The 16,210-nt window shown below is 39.8% G+C and overlaps 1 protein-coding gene across 4 annotated transcripts in view; it reads right to left on the reverse strand.

Moving 5' to 3' along the window:
• Window positions 1–16,210, reverse strand: part of LOC117985032 (Fanconi anemia group J protein-like) — a 68,727-nt gene that overhangs the window by 27,767 nt on the left and 24,750 nt on the right. For all 4 annotated transcript variants that reach the window (XM_069500888.1, XM_069500887.1, XM_034971717.2 and 1 more), the window contains exon 3: window positions 2,964–3,107. In XM_069500888.1, coding sequence (XP_069356989.1) covers window positions 2,964–3,107 — 144 coding nt within the window. The remainder of the gene's footprint in view (window positions 1–2,963; window positions 3,108–16,210) is intronic.

The raw sequence follows: 16,210 nt of genomic DNA on the forward strand, positions 1-16,210 counted from the left end.
TTATTTGGTGCAACAGTGTTAATGCATACGGATGCATATTTCGCATTTATAATATCTGTATGAATAATATTTTTATAGTGGAAAATCCCATTAGGACTTGTTGGGATATTTTGAATTTATAAGAAAAATATCAGTTAAAAGAAAAACTTGGATGTCCTGTTTGAGATATACTTAGGTATATTTGAAGTGAGTAAATAAGTCATCAAACGTAAAACAGAGGATTTTTGAAAAAATAAGAATAAGAATAATATATTTAAATGTAAACAATTTAGTTTACAGCCAGTTCCAACAGGACAGACTAGGTCTGTTCCTTCATAATATAGACTACTTAGCTTATGCTCGCGACTTCGTCCACGTGGACTACACAAATTTCAAACCCCTATTTCACCCCTTATAGGGGTTGAATTTTCAAAAATTCTTTCTTAGCGGATGCCTACGTCATAATAGCTATCTGCATGCTAAATTTCAGCCCGATCCATCCAGTAGTTTGAGCTGTGCGTTAATAGATCAGTCAGTCAGTCAGTCAGTCAGTCAGTCACCTTTTCCTTTTACATAATTAGATTAATCGCTAACTCCAAGTCCACATAAAAGTTTCTTGACGCAAAGAGATCTTGGGTAAATATGTATAAGTCCGCTTGGAATCGATCGCGTGGTTGACGCGGCGGGTGTGGACTCCGCCCACATTTCACACGGAAGGTGACGATTGGCCGAGCGCGACACGCACACCTGAACACTTCCAAACGGTAATGAATAATTTCCACAATTCCTCCCGTTGTTCCTGTATGTTGACATGTTTTAGAACTCGTCTTGGGAGTGTGCGTGAGCTCACGATAACCGAAGTGATAGTAAGTAGAGTTTGGAGTTTGGACATATCATAAGAACTTATCTTTAAAAGGTGGCGGGTAGTGGATGGATGAGCAAGACGAGGACAGTGTGTGGTGGCGAGCTTTCCAAAATGGTTATGTCCAGCAGTGGAGTATACAGTTTGAATTATGGCTATGTCAAGAAATCACTACACATGAACTACCTACTTACTTACCTATATCTAGCTTGACGACAATCATCTTCTATAATATAAAAATGAATCACTAAATGTGTTGCTCATCGCAAATCTCGAGAACCGCTGAACCGATTTCGCTAATTCTTTTTTTATAATATTCCTTGAAGTAGGTACGAGGATGGTTCTTACGGAGAGAAAAATTTAATTCAACCTCCCCCTCAATTTTCTAAACTCCACCCGAGCGAAGCCGGGGCAGGTCAGCTGTATTAATAAAATGAGGTCTTTATCGTTAGTGTTACAAAATACCTATGTGGCTGTTTGTCTCACTCCACTACTTTAGCTTAATTTGATGATATCTATACATTAGGTACCTATCTATATCAAAGGAAAAGCTGATTGACTGACGGACTGACAGATCTATCAACGCACAGCTCAAACAACTGGACGGACCGGGCTGAAATTTGGCATGCAGATAGCTATTCTGACGTAGACAATAGACATCCGCTAAGAAAGGATTATTGAAAATTCAATTCCTAAGGAGGTTTGAAATTTGTGTAGTCCTCGCGGACGAAGTCGCGGGAATAAGTAGTAGGTAAATAAATAAACAATCCGCAGATATTTTAGACAGTCACAAACATCCCACAGCAAAACAGACAATCAGAATCAATCAAAGGGATGTTAAATCGACAGACATGCAGGCTACCGTTGATGCCGATAAATAAAAAAATAAAAATTTGTTAAGTGTGAGCCGGACTCGCACATGTAGAGTTCTGTAGGTTGGTAGATACTATCGTAAAAGAAATTACACTTTTTAATTTTTTTTAATTTTCCTGACGGCCGCTTTGCAACTTATTTATCTAGCTGATGCCCGCGACTTCGTAAGCGTGGATTTACGTTTTTTTAAATACCGCGGGAACTCTTTTATTTTCCGGGATAAAAAGTAGCCTATGTATTAATCCAGGGTATATACTTATCTCCATTCCAAATTTCAGCCAAATCCGTCCAGTAGTTTTGGCGTGATTGAGTAACAAACATCCACGTACCGACACTTTCACATTTATAATAGGTAAGTATTATTAGGATTATCATTATTTGTTGTTATAGCGGCAATAAAAAATACACATACCTACTGCGAAAATTTCAATTCTCTACCTAGGTACTTATTACGTTTCACGAGACACAGTCCGCTGATAGACAGACAGACGGACGGACGGACAGCGGAGGCTTAGTAATAGGGTCCCGTTGGAACCTTTCGGGTACGGAACCCTAAAAAAAGAACACTTGAAATCTAATTCCACACAATCGCTGGGCAGATGCGCCCACGAACAAAGGGAACCATTTGTAGAATCGTAATAGGTACATCTAATTTTACGCCAGCATTGTGCGCTCGCGTTGTTCGCGCCCTGATCGACAGCTCCGATAATTTGAATATGGTAAGGCATCCGAGCGTGAGGATTGCGCCGGCGCAGATTTTGAGTTTAATTTTTTTTTAGAGGCGGTATTATATCCATGTTATGCTTGTTTGTGGATCATTTCTATGCTACTCATTCCTATGCTTACGATTTGTACTACATTACTGAATCCATACTAATATTATACATCCTAGAGAGTTCTCACAGGATTTTTGAAAGATCGTCTATAAATCAGTACCCATATTACAAATGCGAAAGTGTGTTTGTTTGTTGGTTTATTGGTTTGTCCTTCAATAACGTCGCAACTCGCAACGGATCTACCGGACCGTATGTTTTGCAATGGGTAGGCACTAGGCATAGTCATAGAATAAGGGGGCTTCCAACATCAATGGGTATACTTGTATAGTTTTTGTAGTGGGTTTTGTATGGGTATACCTGGAGAGTGACATAGGCTACTTTTTATGCCGGAAAATCAAAGAGTTCGCTCGGGATTTTAAACCTAAATCCACGCGTACGAAGTCGCGGTCATCATAAGGATAATTTGAACTCACCATGGATTTTCTTTGAGAAGAACGCCTCTGGTGATTCGATTGCGCTCTTTTGCGGGCTCGCAATGTATTCCAAAGCTCCATCCAGTTGGTTCAGCTCGGGATGCTGCGCGAAGGACGTCGAGGCTTGCTCTTGACTCATGCGATCTGGAAATATATTTTTATTCTTGTTATTTGTCCAATCCATATTAATTAATCCATATTAGCCTCAATAGCTCAACGGTTAAAGGAGTGGACTGAAAATCGAAAGGTCGACGGTTCAAACCCCGCCCGTTGCACTATTGTCGTACCTACTCCTAGCTCCTAGCACAAGCTTGACGCTTAGTTGGAGAGGAATGGGGAATATTAGTCATTAAAATGGCTAATATTCTTTAAAAAAACCATATTATAATATTATAAATGCGAAAGTGCGTGTCTGTCTGTCTGTCTGCTAGCTTTTCACGGCTCAACCGTTCAACCGATTTTGACGAAATTTAGTACAGAGATAGCTTGTATCCCGGGGAAAGACATAGGCTACTTTTTATATCGGAAAATTGAAGAGTTCCCACAGGATTTTTAAAAACCTAAATTCACGCAGACGAAGTCGCGGGCATCATCTAGTTGACAATATATTTATGCCGAAAACATACTTTTTCAAGGGTAGGTACGTAACCGAAGGGTGCCAACGTGCCGTCCGTCTGTCTGTTTGTCTGTCTATCAGCGGGCCGTATTTCACGAACCGTACCAATACCTAATACGTAGATTGTTGAAACTTTCACAGTGCCGCTGCCCGCTATACTTACCAATAAATAATAAAAGAATCAAAATTTCTACCATGCAAATGAAAAAATAATATTGTTTATTCTTGTACGATGGAAACCTTCGTGTGCGAGTCCGACTCGCCATTGCCTGGTTTGTTTTTCACTATAGGCACAATCTTGATTACAATAACACCTGATGGGAACTGGGAAGTGATGATGTGGTCTAAGATGGGACCGCTTTTGCCTTCAAGATGCCTATTCAGCTGTTTAAAAGATATCCTGTAGGTAGTAGCATTCTTTACACAGGCCATCCAATGTGATGCCAAGCGATGCGTTTTGATTTAGATTTTTTCTAGACAAACATGTTTCATATTTAAAAAAGATTTCGTCTGACTGAGAGAGAATTTCGTCTGACACTTCAAAAAGGCACCAAACAAGGAAAGAAGAGACTAGTCTCCAATCTAATATTTTATCTCTATGTTTCCAAACCTTTTTAAATTCTGCAATAATTGAAAACTTAGCAAAAACATTGTGGTTTATGCTTTTGCTCTTTCTTGTACAATTTGTCACTCGATATCGGAAGAGAGAGCTTCGTCTAATTGCTCTCGGAGCGAAAACATCGAACGTTGAATGGGAACCGAAAATTTCATATTTCCTAAAACAGCCGTCGGAAACGGCTCCCCCCTCTCGTCACTGAGAGCTGTAAAATCCGTGCAATTTGTGCTCCATCTCCTCTTATCGTATACCTATATACTTATCGATTTATCGCAAACACAAGTTCGTGTTTTAAAAAGTCAAGTCAGTAGCGAGCTTGTCTCCATGGATCTTATTGTGGGTCTTTACAGTCTATTTTGGTGTAGGAAGGAATGGGTGAATAGAACGTTTCGGTTCGGAGACGGGTGTAAAAATGCCGTCTTGTAGGCACGCTGCCCCTCCCCAGGCGACATTTTTACAAGTGGGGGAGGGAGGCCACCCGGACGCTCCCGTCATTTCGTTGTCATCCAGGGGCTCCTTTTTGCACGATCACGGCGCGAGCTTCGGCGTCGACAATACTGTTCAGTATTTTTATTCTTTCCGAGAAGAAAATGTGAAAAAAACTCGTAGAAAATCATGAACAATGCCGCCCTTGGGCGAGATTACCGCCATCAGAAAATGAATGCTTTGTTAGATCCGTCCACGGGGATGTTTTCAGTTGTTACATTAGACTTGTCATTTCCATTAGAGGGTCCAGATGTCGCCGAGCCGCCGAACCCGCCCGAGTCTTTATTTGCGTTTCAATTATGAGAGTGCTTCGTCACAATCACTTATAGAGAGAGAGCCAGCGCGTGCCAGACCTTCGTTATTTTATAAAAGCTGAAAGTTTCTCTGCGTATGGTCCCCAACCACACAGGGAGGAACGATCAGCGACTATGAAGTTTTTTTTTTTTTAATATATAGATATAGCGAGCAAACTAGCAGGCGGGTCACCTGATGTTAAGTGATTACCGCCGCCTATGAACATTTGCAGCACCAGAGGAGCCGCCGATGCATTGCCGGCCTTTTAGGTATATGTTGGTCCGCCCCTTGAATAACCCCATGTTATAATTTAGTGAGAACACCGCCGATGGGAGTTGGTTCCACAGTTTGCACGTGCGTGGAAAGAAGGATCTGGCGCAGCGGACGGTTGAAGTGCACCAGACACCCAGATGGTGAGGGTGAAATTCCTTACGGTGGCGCGCGGTGCAGTTGTAGAAAAAAGAGGGTGGAATGAGGTCAAAAAGCTCTTTAGAGCACTCTCCATCATTAAATCATCATCAAGTTTGGATCATGGTGGCTTTGAGAGATAATAACAGGTAATAAAGGAGTATAGATCTTACGTTAAAGTATAAAGTCTATTTTCTAGGATTAGTATTAGAAATCGCGTCATGCATTGCCAGACACTTTCGTGGCAAACCCCTGCCAGACGCTTTAAAAGTTTAAAGGTTTAAGTTTATACTTTGACGTAAGTTTTTTTACACCTTTATTACCTGTTCCAACTTCCTATAGTCGCTGATCGTGCCTCCCTGTGTTGGGGACAATACGCAGAGAATCTTTCAGCTTTTATAAAATAACGAAGATGGCGAACGCGCTGGCTCTTGATTCATTATATATAACGGCACAGAAACATTACCTGCTACTTACTGATTAAGTATTAGATACATAATTATTGTAATGGGATTCGTTTGTTGTTTGACGTTTCAAAGAGCTTGTACAATTTTGAATTCAAAATTGATAAGGTAGGTACTTACAATTTTATGATGGAGTGAAATGTCAGAGATAGATCATCTACCTTGGATCTACCAAATTGAAGATTGAAATTTAATTTCAATGAAAATTTTAGTTACACTGGAAAAAACGCTATCAAGCGGTAATTGAGTTTCTATAAACAAGTAGGTATCTAACTGTATCTGAATACCTATATCAGAATCATGGACCATTAAAATATATTTCTCTGATTTTTATTTTATTTATTAGGTTTGCTTACGGCTATTTACATTAATAAATAATAAATAGTACTTATTCTAAACATGTTACTATGTAAGTTATGTAAGTAACATGTTTAGAATTTACAAGTAAAAACAACATTTACAAAAATATGTTATATGTAAATAAGTGTATCAGTACTATTAACTATAACTAAAAAGTAGACTACTGAGTATAGTGAGTGCAGTGTGTTACAATATCTCCAACTGTTTTGAGATTTAGCAGATAAGACTTCCAAGATAGGAAAATCTTTTCCCAAAACCTATATGCAAAGAGACAGAATTGATGTCAATGACAGCTAGCCGCCAAACAGCTTAATTTATGTAAAACAATACGGAATTGCGGCCAAAGTCGTAAAGAGTGGTTTGAAAAGGAGTGCACATAAAAAACCACAAATCAAATTCAAATCATTGGAAAATCTAAGCGAAATATTTAGGTATGCGGGCTCTATAATTACCTAGAGATTGCTCTATTGAAATCAGCAAAGATAATGAGCAAAAATGATAGCAAAAAAGGTTCATTCATGTAAAACAATACTCGTTTTTGGAACGGACTCAAAGAGAGGAGTTCAAATCAAAAAAGGAGTCACTGCGGCCAACCTCAAAGTAGAGAAGGCTGGTTTGAAAGGGAGTGCGGATAAAGGCGATGTAACGCGATGCTCTTACAAGTCGGTAGCCCCCAAAGCTTTGTCTCTCGCCGCTCATCACTACCAATTATGTCAGGTTTTAGTAAAGGTGTTCAAATTTTATTTGGGGCTAACTTTTGCCTGCGACGTGTATACCGAGTGGATAGGTATAGGTTTTTAGAACTTTTTGCTGCCTCGAAATTAAATGTAGTTTAGGTCACTCCCTATACTACTCCCTCGATAGTGCTCTACCCTACATAACCCAAACGTCCAGCTAAATTGATCCAGCTGTTTCGAAGATTAGCCTGGATAAACAAACAGATGACAAAACTTTTAAAGGGTAACTCATGTCTCTTACTTCCCGCGATGTCAATTGTCTTAAGACTACGATGATATAGGATTTTGGATGAAATCTTGCAGAAACTTGGAACTTTGCTGTCTTGGAATTAAAAGTAGCTCAGGTCACTCCTTGCATAGTAATCTATCTAAAGGTAAGCTTATAAAGGATGACAATGGCGTACCAGTACTTTTATGATGTATGAAGATGTGAAAATCTTCAATCCAGCAAAATCCAGCAAAAAGATCATAATTTTGTTATCGACTAATTAGGTATATGTTAGGCTTATTCTACTCTTCAAAAAAGCTTGTAAAAGTTCAGTAAAAAAGTTTCTATTCTACTTTATCGAAAAATAACTCTAAACGTTGATTTATTTAAAAAAAACGGACCGAATTGAGAACCACCTCCTTTTTGGAAGTCGGTTAGTAAAATATTAATAAAATTTTGGCCTATGCGTTGAGCCAAACGATCATTAAAATAGGTATTGGGACTAATATTAACTTCAACAAGTTTTGAGTAAATACCTTCGGAGGTTATAAAGGGCAGAGGATCCCAGTGCGAAAATAGATCGTCAGCCCACAATTAAAATGTAAAGGTTTTCTTAGTCAACTGGTGAATTACAATATACTTACTTATATTAAAAATATTCGTGCATACTTACCAAATAAAATCGTATCTGGTGCCCATAACCTGTCACAGACATAATAAATCTGTGAACATAAATAGGTTATCGTGTCACCCCGTTTCTGGCTATGTTTTTTATCGAAGAGCGTTTCATGAATTTTTCCACAATTTTCTTTGTCTAAAAGCATTCTAAAGGCAATTGCAATGGTGGCGTTTGCTCGTAAATTGGTAAAGCAAAAGTATAAATTCACAATTCTATGTCAAGATAGTTAAAAATTATAACATTGTAAACAGTGACTAACGACGTATAAAAACAGGCGGAAAGATTTACAGTTATGTCCAAAAGCATTTATTCTTCATGACACGCGAATTACGTTTTTATAGGAATCTCGGGGATTCGGTTCCATTATCAACAATCACGTCATACCCGTTTTCCATGATTAATGTGCTTATGTGCTTATGTGCTATACCTACATATTATAATAATGCTAAGGCGCTCTTATTAATTAACATATTTAATTTAATTAGAAGAGTTCATCAATGTAATCGAAATTAAAAATTTCTCGGAAATACATATCTTGTTAGAAATAGAGTCAAAAATAGGACATGGTGAAGAAAAGTTTTAAAGCACATATTACCGTTACATTAACAAACTCACATTAAAAAATTTCGGCTATTGTCTTTGTATTTGTTAAGATCTCGAGAACCACAAAGCATAAATATAAGAAAGTGTTATATGTCACACATTCAAAGCCTAGAAGACCACCTCCGGAGTTTGACAGCTACATTGTGCCGACCACAAGCATTCATCTGATTGGCCGACACTATCTCGCTATTGGCTAAAATACATTGTTGCAGCAAAAATACTAAAAATTCTGCCAATCATACCAACTGAGATTAATGATGCAGCCTTTTCACAATCACTACACAATCATACACAAACACTAGAAGTGTTTACACGTGTTCATTATTCGCTTTTGGATCTAGTGTTAAAACAACCTCGCGCGACAATGGAAACGAGTTCTAATTTCCGTGCTTAATAAACGTTATCGGAAAGCGGAGCGATCCGTTTCGTATCGTGTCGAGCGCGATAACCCTTTATCTGATGGGGGTAGCGGGTGACGTCGCGGCGACGGCATTTCATTACCACAATATTACCAGAAAAAACAATACGAGTATCTTGCCTGTGCTTAACTTGCCTGAGCTTTTTGCTTTGCATACAAAAGTTATGAAAGTATGATTCGAACAACGTAACTTTGCATGGCATGGGTATTGCCTACTTCCTTCTATGAAGTGTATTTTTCGATATTAGCTGACATGCCCCGGCTTCGCTCGGGTTAAGTTACTGACTTGGAGTCTAGAAATTATCGTCGATATTTCGCCCAGCTGGTTTTTTAAAATTTATACCTTGACTATCCCTTGGCTGCAATCAGACCTGGTGGCAAGTGATGATGCAGCCTAAGACGGATAGCGCTTGCCTAGAAGATGCCTATTCATTCTTCACGTGAAGGTATATTATAATTTGAGGGGAAAACTGAAGCTGGAAGAGCAATTCAAGTCCTAGCGGTTCGAATTAGAAATGAGGACGCAAATCGCTTCGTACGTATCCGTCGAATTTCGACTACGTACGGGTGCAGACTCTGGCGATGGCTTGCGGTACGATAGTAGAAAGGTGAAGGAGGCGCCAGGTCGAAAAGTTCTTCGGCACACTCTCCGAAATACCGATAGACAGGCAACTTTGCCTGTCTATCGGTCAGTCAGCCGATATTCCAAACTTCGAATTAGAAATGACCAGCGTTTTCTAGCGCGACGGTCCACCGAATGCATCAAGCTGATACTTGGCAGAGCCGTCCCATAAATATCTGCAATACTCCATGCACGATTGAACTTGTGCTTGGTACAGGGTAAGAAGCTGTTCCGGTGTGAAGTACCGTTTGACTTTGTTAAGGATGTCAAGTTTCTTGCCAGCAATTTTGCTTTGGATTCGATGGTTATCAGTTCGTTCATAATATCTCGATTTTGACTTGATTGTGGTTCAATCTTTTTAACGGAACATTTTTTTTCAGAAAATACGTTCAACTTTGCTAATAATGATGATTTTACATTTTGGTTCATGGTAAAAAGTTTTTTTACGGTGCACGGACTGTGCAAAAATACTTTACTTACTTACTCTTTAGTACTTACGGAGCTTTTATTGCTAGGCCTATTTGTATCACAGGGCAGGTAATTCTATGATTTGTACCTACCTACTCAATGAATCAGAACATGTCCGCACATACTTAGCAGCGCATAGGCGACAGATAGACACCAGACGCGCATTATGTATGACCGCCTCTAAGGATACGACGATGTTATCTATTCTGCAGAAAGATGCGATTGCAAATCACACCGAGTCGCCCGACTATCCTGCCATAAATCATTCATAGACTTTCGTTGCTAATGGACGGTATCAATTGAATAATTTAGATGTGCTGGAGCTTCGCAGACTTAATGGCAAAACGGTAAAATAGTACCTGTACCGAAAATCAGAGATAACGAAAATATATTGTCTGAACTGTACTTTTTTCGGTTAAATACCTAATACCTACATTAGTTAAATTAGGACTTCAGTTTTTAACGTCTATTTTGCGAGTAATTGAAAAAAAATGCATAAATTTTAGTAAATAACTATAAAGAAGGTGTAAGAATAATAAATACTTTTTCGCAGTAATGCAAAGTCTAAGGGCGATTACCTATGCACTGTATTCGATCCAAATCCGTGACTCTCCAGGTCTTAAACTATACCTACCCATGCAAAAAATCACGTCGATCCGTTGCTCTGTTGCGACGTGATTGAAGGACAAATCAACAAACACACACACTGATTGACACGTATTGATGCATGAGCAGGTACAGTACGCAGCAGAAAGTAATGTACATCGACATTTAGAAGGAGATAACAGATTTGTAGAGCGTTGTCCCTGCCATTGAGACGGACAAAACGTCATATAGGTATGAGTGACAGAGACAACGCTCTACAAAACCGAAATGTCAGTCTAAAGGCCGATGTACATTACTTTCTGCCGCGTACTGTAGACTACTTTCTCTTTGTACTGCAATTCTTCGGAAGCGTGTTTGTTAGTAGGAATAAAATCTGTAGACACATAAATAGGTATGCTGGTAAATAGAACAACACGTTAATAGACCTTAAGGACAAAGAAGGAAATTGATAACCGATAATTTCGACACAATCAGGGCCGGCGCAATTGAACTGAACAAAACGGTCCGTATCTGCCGAAAGCAGCACAAAGGTAAGGAAATAGCCAGTTTCGGGGCGTGCACAAAGGGAATAATGTTAGACCACAATGGCGTTTTAGAACCGGGAGCCGGCAGCCGGGAGCCGGATAAAAAACGGATGTGTCAATAATTAACTGTGTGATTTGGGCCCCAACGCCGGCGGCCATCGATTGCGCGGCCGGTTTTTTAATAACGTACCTACATGGCAATGTGTCGTTTGGACAAAAGAGAACTCGGCGTGTTTTCATAGCGCAACGTTGGGGTGAAAAATATTACACCCCCGGGCGTGTATGTGAGAACGAACTGCCTAGCTCCATGTGTTTTCAAATGCTGGGATAAATTTGAATTGCTCATAGGCATTTACCATAAAATTTCCATTCTGATTTCGCTGTAGGCGCTGGCATATAAATGAAAACTTCCATATAGATCCGGATCATGTATTTATTAATACGATGGATATGAAATCATTTATTCTGAAAATTATCCGGTAAATCGATTAAGTATGTGTACATAGGTACAGTGTAATTAAACATTTTAATACATACCTAGATTTTTTTTTCGGCTACCCCTGATATTTATATGTCAGGACCCTTGAGTGTATGTACACTGAAATATAGGTATGCGCCTAGAATTAATAATATCCTAACTATCGGTACGTATATTATACATATTCTTAATTCTGTGTTTCAATATATTGTAACGTGATTAACGTACCTAACCACTAAATTCTGAAGACATTTTCTAAAAAAAAAAGTAGGTAAAAAGGTGAGTTGAAACCAGCACATTATACTTACCTATCTATAAACCACTAGCGTCTACGCGCGGCTCTGCGGCACACTCGTGTGCCTCTACGTCCGCTCTAGGGAGTAGGTATAGGTATTTTGAAAAATCCAGCCTTATTCCTTGTCTAATATAAAGGAAACCTCTTCATTTCAGTTTTTTAGGTCCAGGTGTTTGGGCAGTGATGAGTCGGCTAGAGAGTGAGTCAGGATTTTTTTAAGTATATTTAGATGAAAGCAATTTCATTTTACTACTCTAAATTACATAATTAATTATCTAAATATATAAAAGGATTGCTTGACTGACTGATCTATCAACGCACAGCTTAAACTACTGGACGGATCGGGCTGAAATTTGGCAGCAGATAGCTATTATGACGTAGACATCCGCCAAGAAAGGATTTTTGAAAATTCAACTCCTAAGGGGGTGAAATAGGGGATTGAAATTTGTGTAGTCCACGCGGACGAAGTCGCGAGCATAAGCTAGTTTAATATAAAACAGAAAGTCCTAAACTTCTTTAGAGGAAGACTTCTTACGCTAACTGGACTCCACGACACAGGTTACCTAGCATGGATACCAACACCGAAATAACCTTTTTTTAAACAAAGATGACAAAAACTACTGGAAGTTGTAACAAAATAAATTGTACTGAACTATCGGGTACTGGGTGTACTCGAAATAGGCGATAAGATTGCACAATCCCGACGCAATCGCAGTAAATCCGCACCAATGATCCCCCACGCACAATTTGAACCCCCGAGAGGACCAGGAAATTCATCTCGCTAATCCACCGGTCCAATGTGAATAGTAAAAGTGATGCCTCTATTCATTTCAAGGGAGACCTCCCCTTCCAGGGGTCTCGGGAGAGGTGACGGGTGGGGGCGAGGGGGAGAGAAAGCGCTAAAATTTAATAAAGCCCGGCTCGTCGGAACTATGGACAGCCCTTGCGATTAATTACGCACAAGAACACAAGAAGCTATAGAACGCAACAGGTTGAAATGGCAATCGGGGAGGGAACGCCCCGCACACCCGCGCAGCCTCCGCGCTAACCCGGTGCTGGCGAGCTCGGGTGACGTGCGGGTGTGCGAGGCGTCCCCCCCGCCTCATACCCCGATTGCCATCTCGACCTGTCGCGGACTATAGGTAATGATACCAACGGCATGGAAATAGGGCCGAGGGTACGCCGACTATCTATTATTCAAAGAATAATCTCCCGTGTTTATGATGCTTTTTAATTTGTATTGAATAATTTAGGCTGGCAATTAGCGGCATATGCTGTTATCTAGTTTGCTCGAGGAAATTTAGTTTCGCACTTAATTTGGGTAAATTGGTTACATACAAATATAGGTACTTAATGAGTTTTGAAACATAAATACCTACATGATTTAGAATTCATATAAAAGTAAGTGTTTCACGTTATAGGACTAAATCTCAAAGATCATGTACCGACCTATAGTCTATTTTTAACCAACTTCCAAAAAGGAGGTGCGTTCATATGTTAACTATCTATCAGACAGACATATCGACACGTTAATTTTTATACATAAGAAGATTATAATAGATACGCCAGACTACCTACCTACTCGTACATCACATATTAAAATAAAAGAGGAGACATAGAAGGAATCATACCTATAAGCGACTTAAAATATAATATCACAACTGCCTAAGTTTTAAATTAACTAACCCCATATTTTATTTATTTATATCCATAGTCTTTTTACGTAAACATAATATACCTAAAACTCTACGGCGGTGGGGTGGCAGTTGCACTGGCAGTGGGGACTCAAAGTGGAAAGTCACGTCACTTACATGATTTCTGCTTGCTTCGATGCACTCGCTCTCAACGCTCGGCACTCGACAACCGACGTTGCATAAACACTACAAGGGTTTCGTTGTATGTAAAAAAAAAGCCAATTAGAAAAATGTTGTTTCTAAATAGTCTTGAAAACGTAGTAAAGAGTTGTGGCTTTACAATTTTAGCCATGTGCCTAACCGTGATTGATTCCCACTTGCCGAGTACTGTACCTACTTGTTGTAACACACACTGTAGAGGTGCAACCTCTACCGTTACTTGGCTGGCAGCTATTAAGAAAACTTCGCAGCTGCCACGCAACTACATTCAAATTTGGAACGCTGTGGAGAATCCTCCTGATTTTGCACGAAACAAAAATCCACATTCCCTATCATCCGCTCGTCACGTCAACATCTTCTACCACTGTATTATATAAGGCTCGCGAGCCAGTCTGTATTGTACATAACATATCAATTGTAAAGTGTAAAATAAACATCATTATAATTATGTAGCTGGTTCTTCATTGCATCAACCCTTCAGCTACAACACCATTGCTGTTACAATAAGTACAGTACTCGGCAGGAAATATTGTACATCGACCTTTAGAAAGAGATAGCGATTTCGTAGAGCGCTGTCTCTGTCTTTGAGAACGACAAAACGTCACATAGGTATGAGCAGTGGCGTGCAGGTCATAGAGGCATAAATGCACTGCTTACCCCAGTTGAATTGCTCAATGCATATTTTTCATAATGACTTGCCAGTAAACAGGCTCTTATTTAACTAGTGCCTATCCTGGCTTCAAACCATGTGCACGCCACTGGGTATGAGTGACAAAGACAAAGCTCTACGAAGCTGAAATCTCTTCCTAAAGGTCGACGTACAATATTTTCTATTGAATAACTCGCGAGAACGAGGTTGATATCATACTTTAACTCCAGACAATTCAAAGCCACTGGATCTAATATAGCCTAGTGGTTAGGACATCTGCCGCCTCCTAATCGGAGGTCGGGGGTTCAATCTCGGGCATGCACTTTTTCGGAGTCATGTGCTTTTTAAGTAATTACTTAAATATCACTTGTTTTAACGTTAAAGAAAAACATCGTGAGGAAACATGCCTGAGAGTTCTCCATAACGTTTCAACGGCAAGCTTTGTTTTTTCAACTCCTTGGCGTATAAACTTTCTGCTGATGCTCGGCTTTCTGAATAACTAATAAGGGAAGTTGATAAAAAAAATCACTGGCACGTATTTTAGCTAGGCAACGTCTTATGTGCGATGTATCAATCTACACATTATCCTACCATATATTCTCTATCACAATAATAAAATAACAGATGAGGGTAGATATTCCTAATACCGGATCTCTACCTAATATTAACAGTCATACGTGTAGCCACTAGCCACAAAATTGTTCTGAAATACTCCACCAACTAACAAGCTGTCTAACCAAGGACAATACAATCACTACCCATAATGCGAAAGTGTGTTGGTTTGTGGTTTGTCCATCAATCACGTGGTTCACGGATCGACATGATTTTTTGAATAAATAAATAAAGAAATAAATCTTTATTATCTTTACAAACATGTAGTTTAACAAGCTTTAGTGTAAGGCCCTGCCTCCTGAGGTAGTGTAAACTGTGTTTCAGAAGAGGAATGGTTATAGTTACAGACATGGAGTGACATAGGCTACTTTTTATACCGGAAAATCAAAGAGTTTCCACGGAAATTTTAGAATCCTAAATCCACGCGGGTATCAGCTAGTCCATAGATATAGCTAAGCATAGAGACATATTTCATGACAAAATACCTAAGAATCTAAAGTATAACCCACCCTATGTTCGCAGTCGGCTCAAGTGGCACATGGGCGCGGGTAGCTAGGTACTAGGTAACGACATCTTTTGTTGCTGCAGCGGAGTTCGCAATCCGCGCTCGCTCGAGTGTCTCGAGTGCTTCACATTCGCTCGCTCTCCATTCGTCGCGAAACCGTCACACTTCAAACTGTACGGGAGTTGGTTATACGCGAAAGCGTTTTGTTCTTTTTATTTTACTAGCTGATCCGCCCGGTTTCACTCGGGTGAAATTTGATAGCCTATGCCTTTATCTTGAATAGGTAATATATCTACCTTTCAGAATATGGTGAAAAAATTATTGAAATCGGATGAGTAGTTCCGGCGATTACCTGCTATTGGATGTACGGTCGCATCTGCTGCGCTGCGCGACGCAGCACCGCCTTGCACCATACAAAGTCATATAAACTATACTAATCGCCGCGCCGCGTCGCGCAACGCAGCTCAAGTGCGTTGGGACCATTATTCTTTTCAGCACAAAGCAATTCTACGGAAAAAAACATTTGAAGAACCGAATTTCTATTCTATCTTCAAAATCCGCTCGCAGCCCACAGCCATGGTGCCGCGTATTCGAGAGCCGTATCCTCGTAACGAACTCGCCTCTGTCACCGCTCGCTCGAGCCTCAACCTCTGTGTGCTACCTTACTGCTCCTCAGTTTTTCCAACACAATCAGTTCTACGAAAAGAATACTTGAATAACTACATATAAAATGGAATCTGTTCTAT

This window comes from Maniola hyperantus, chromosome 9 (assembly GCF_902806685.2).
Source record: "Maniola hyperantus chromosome 9, iAphHyp1.2, whole genome shotgun sequence".
Classification (NCBI taxonomy): domain Eukaryota; kingdom Metazoa; phylum Arthropoda; class Insecta; order Lepidoptera; family Nymphalidae; genus Maniola; species Maniola hyperantus.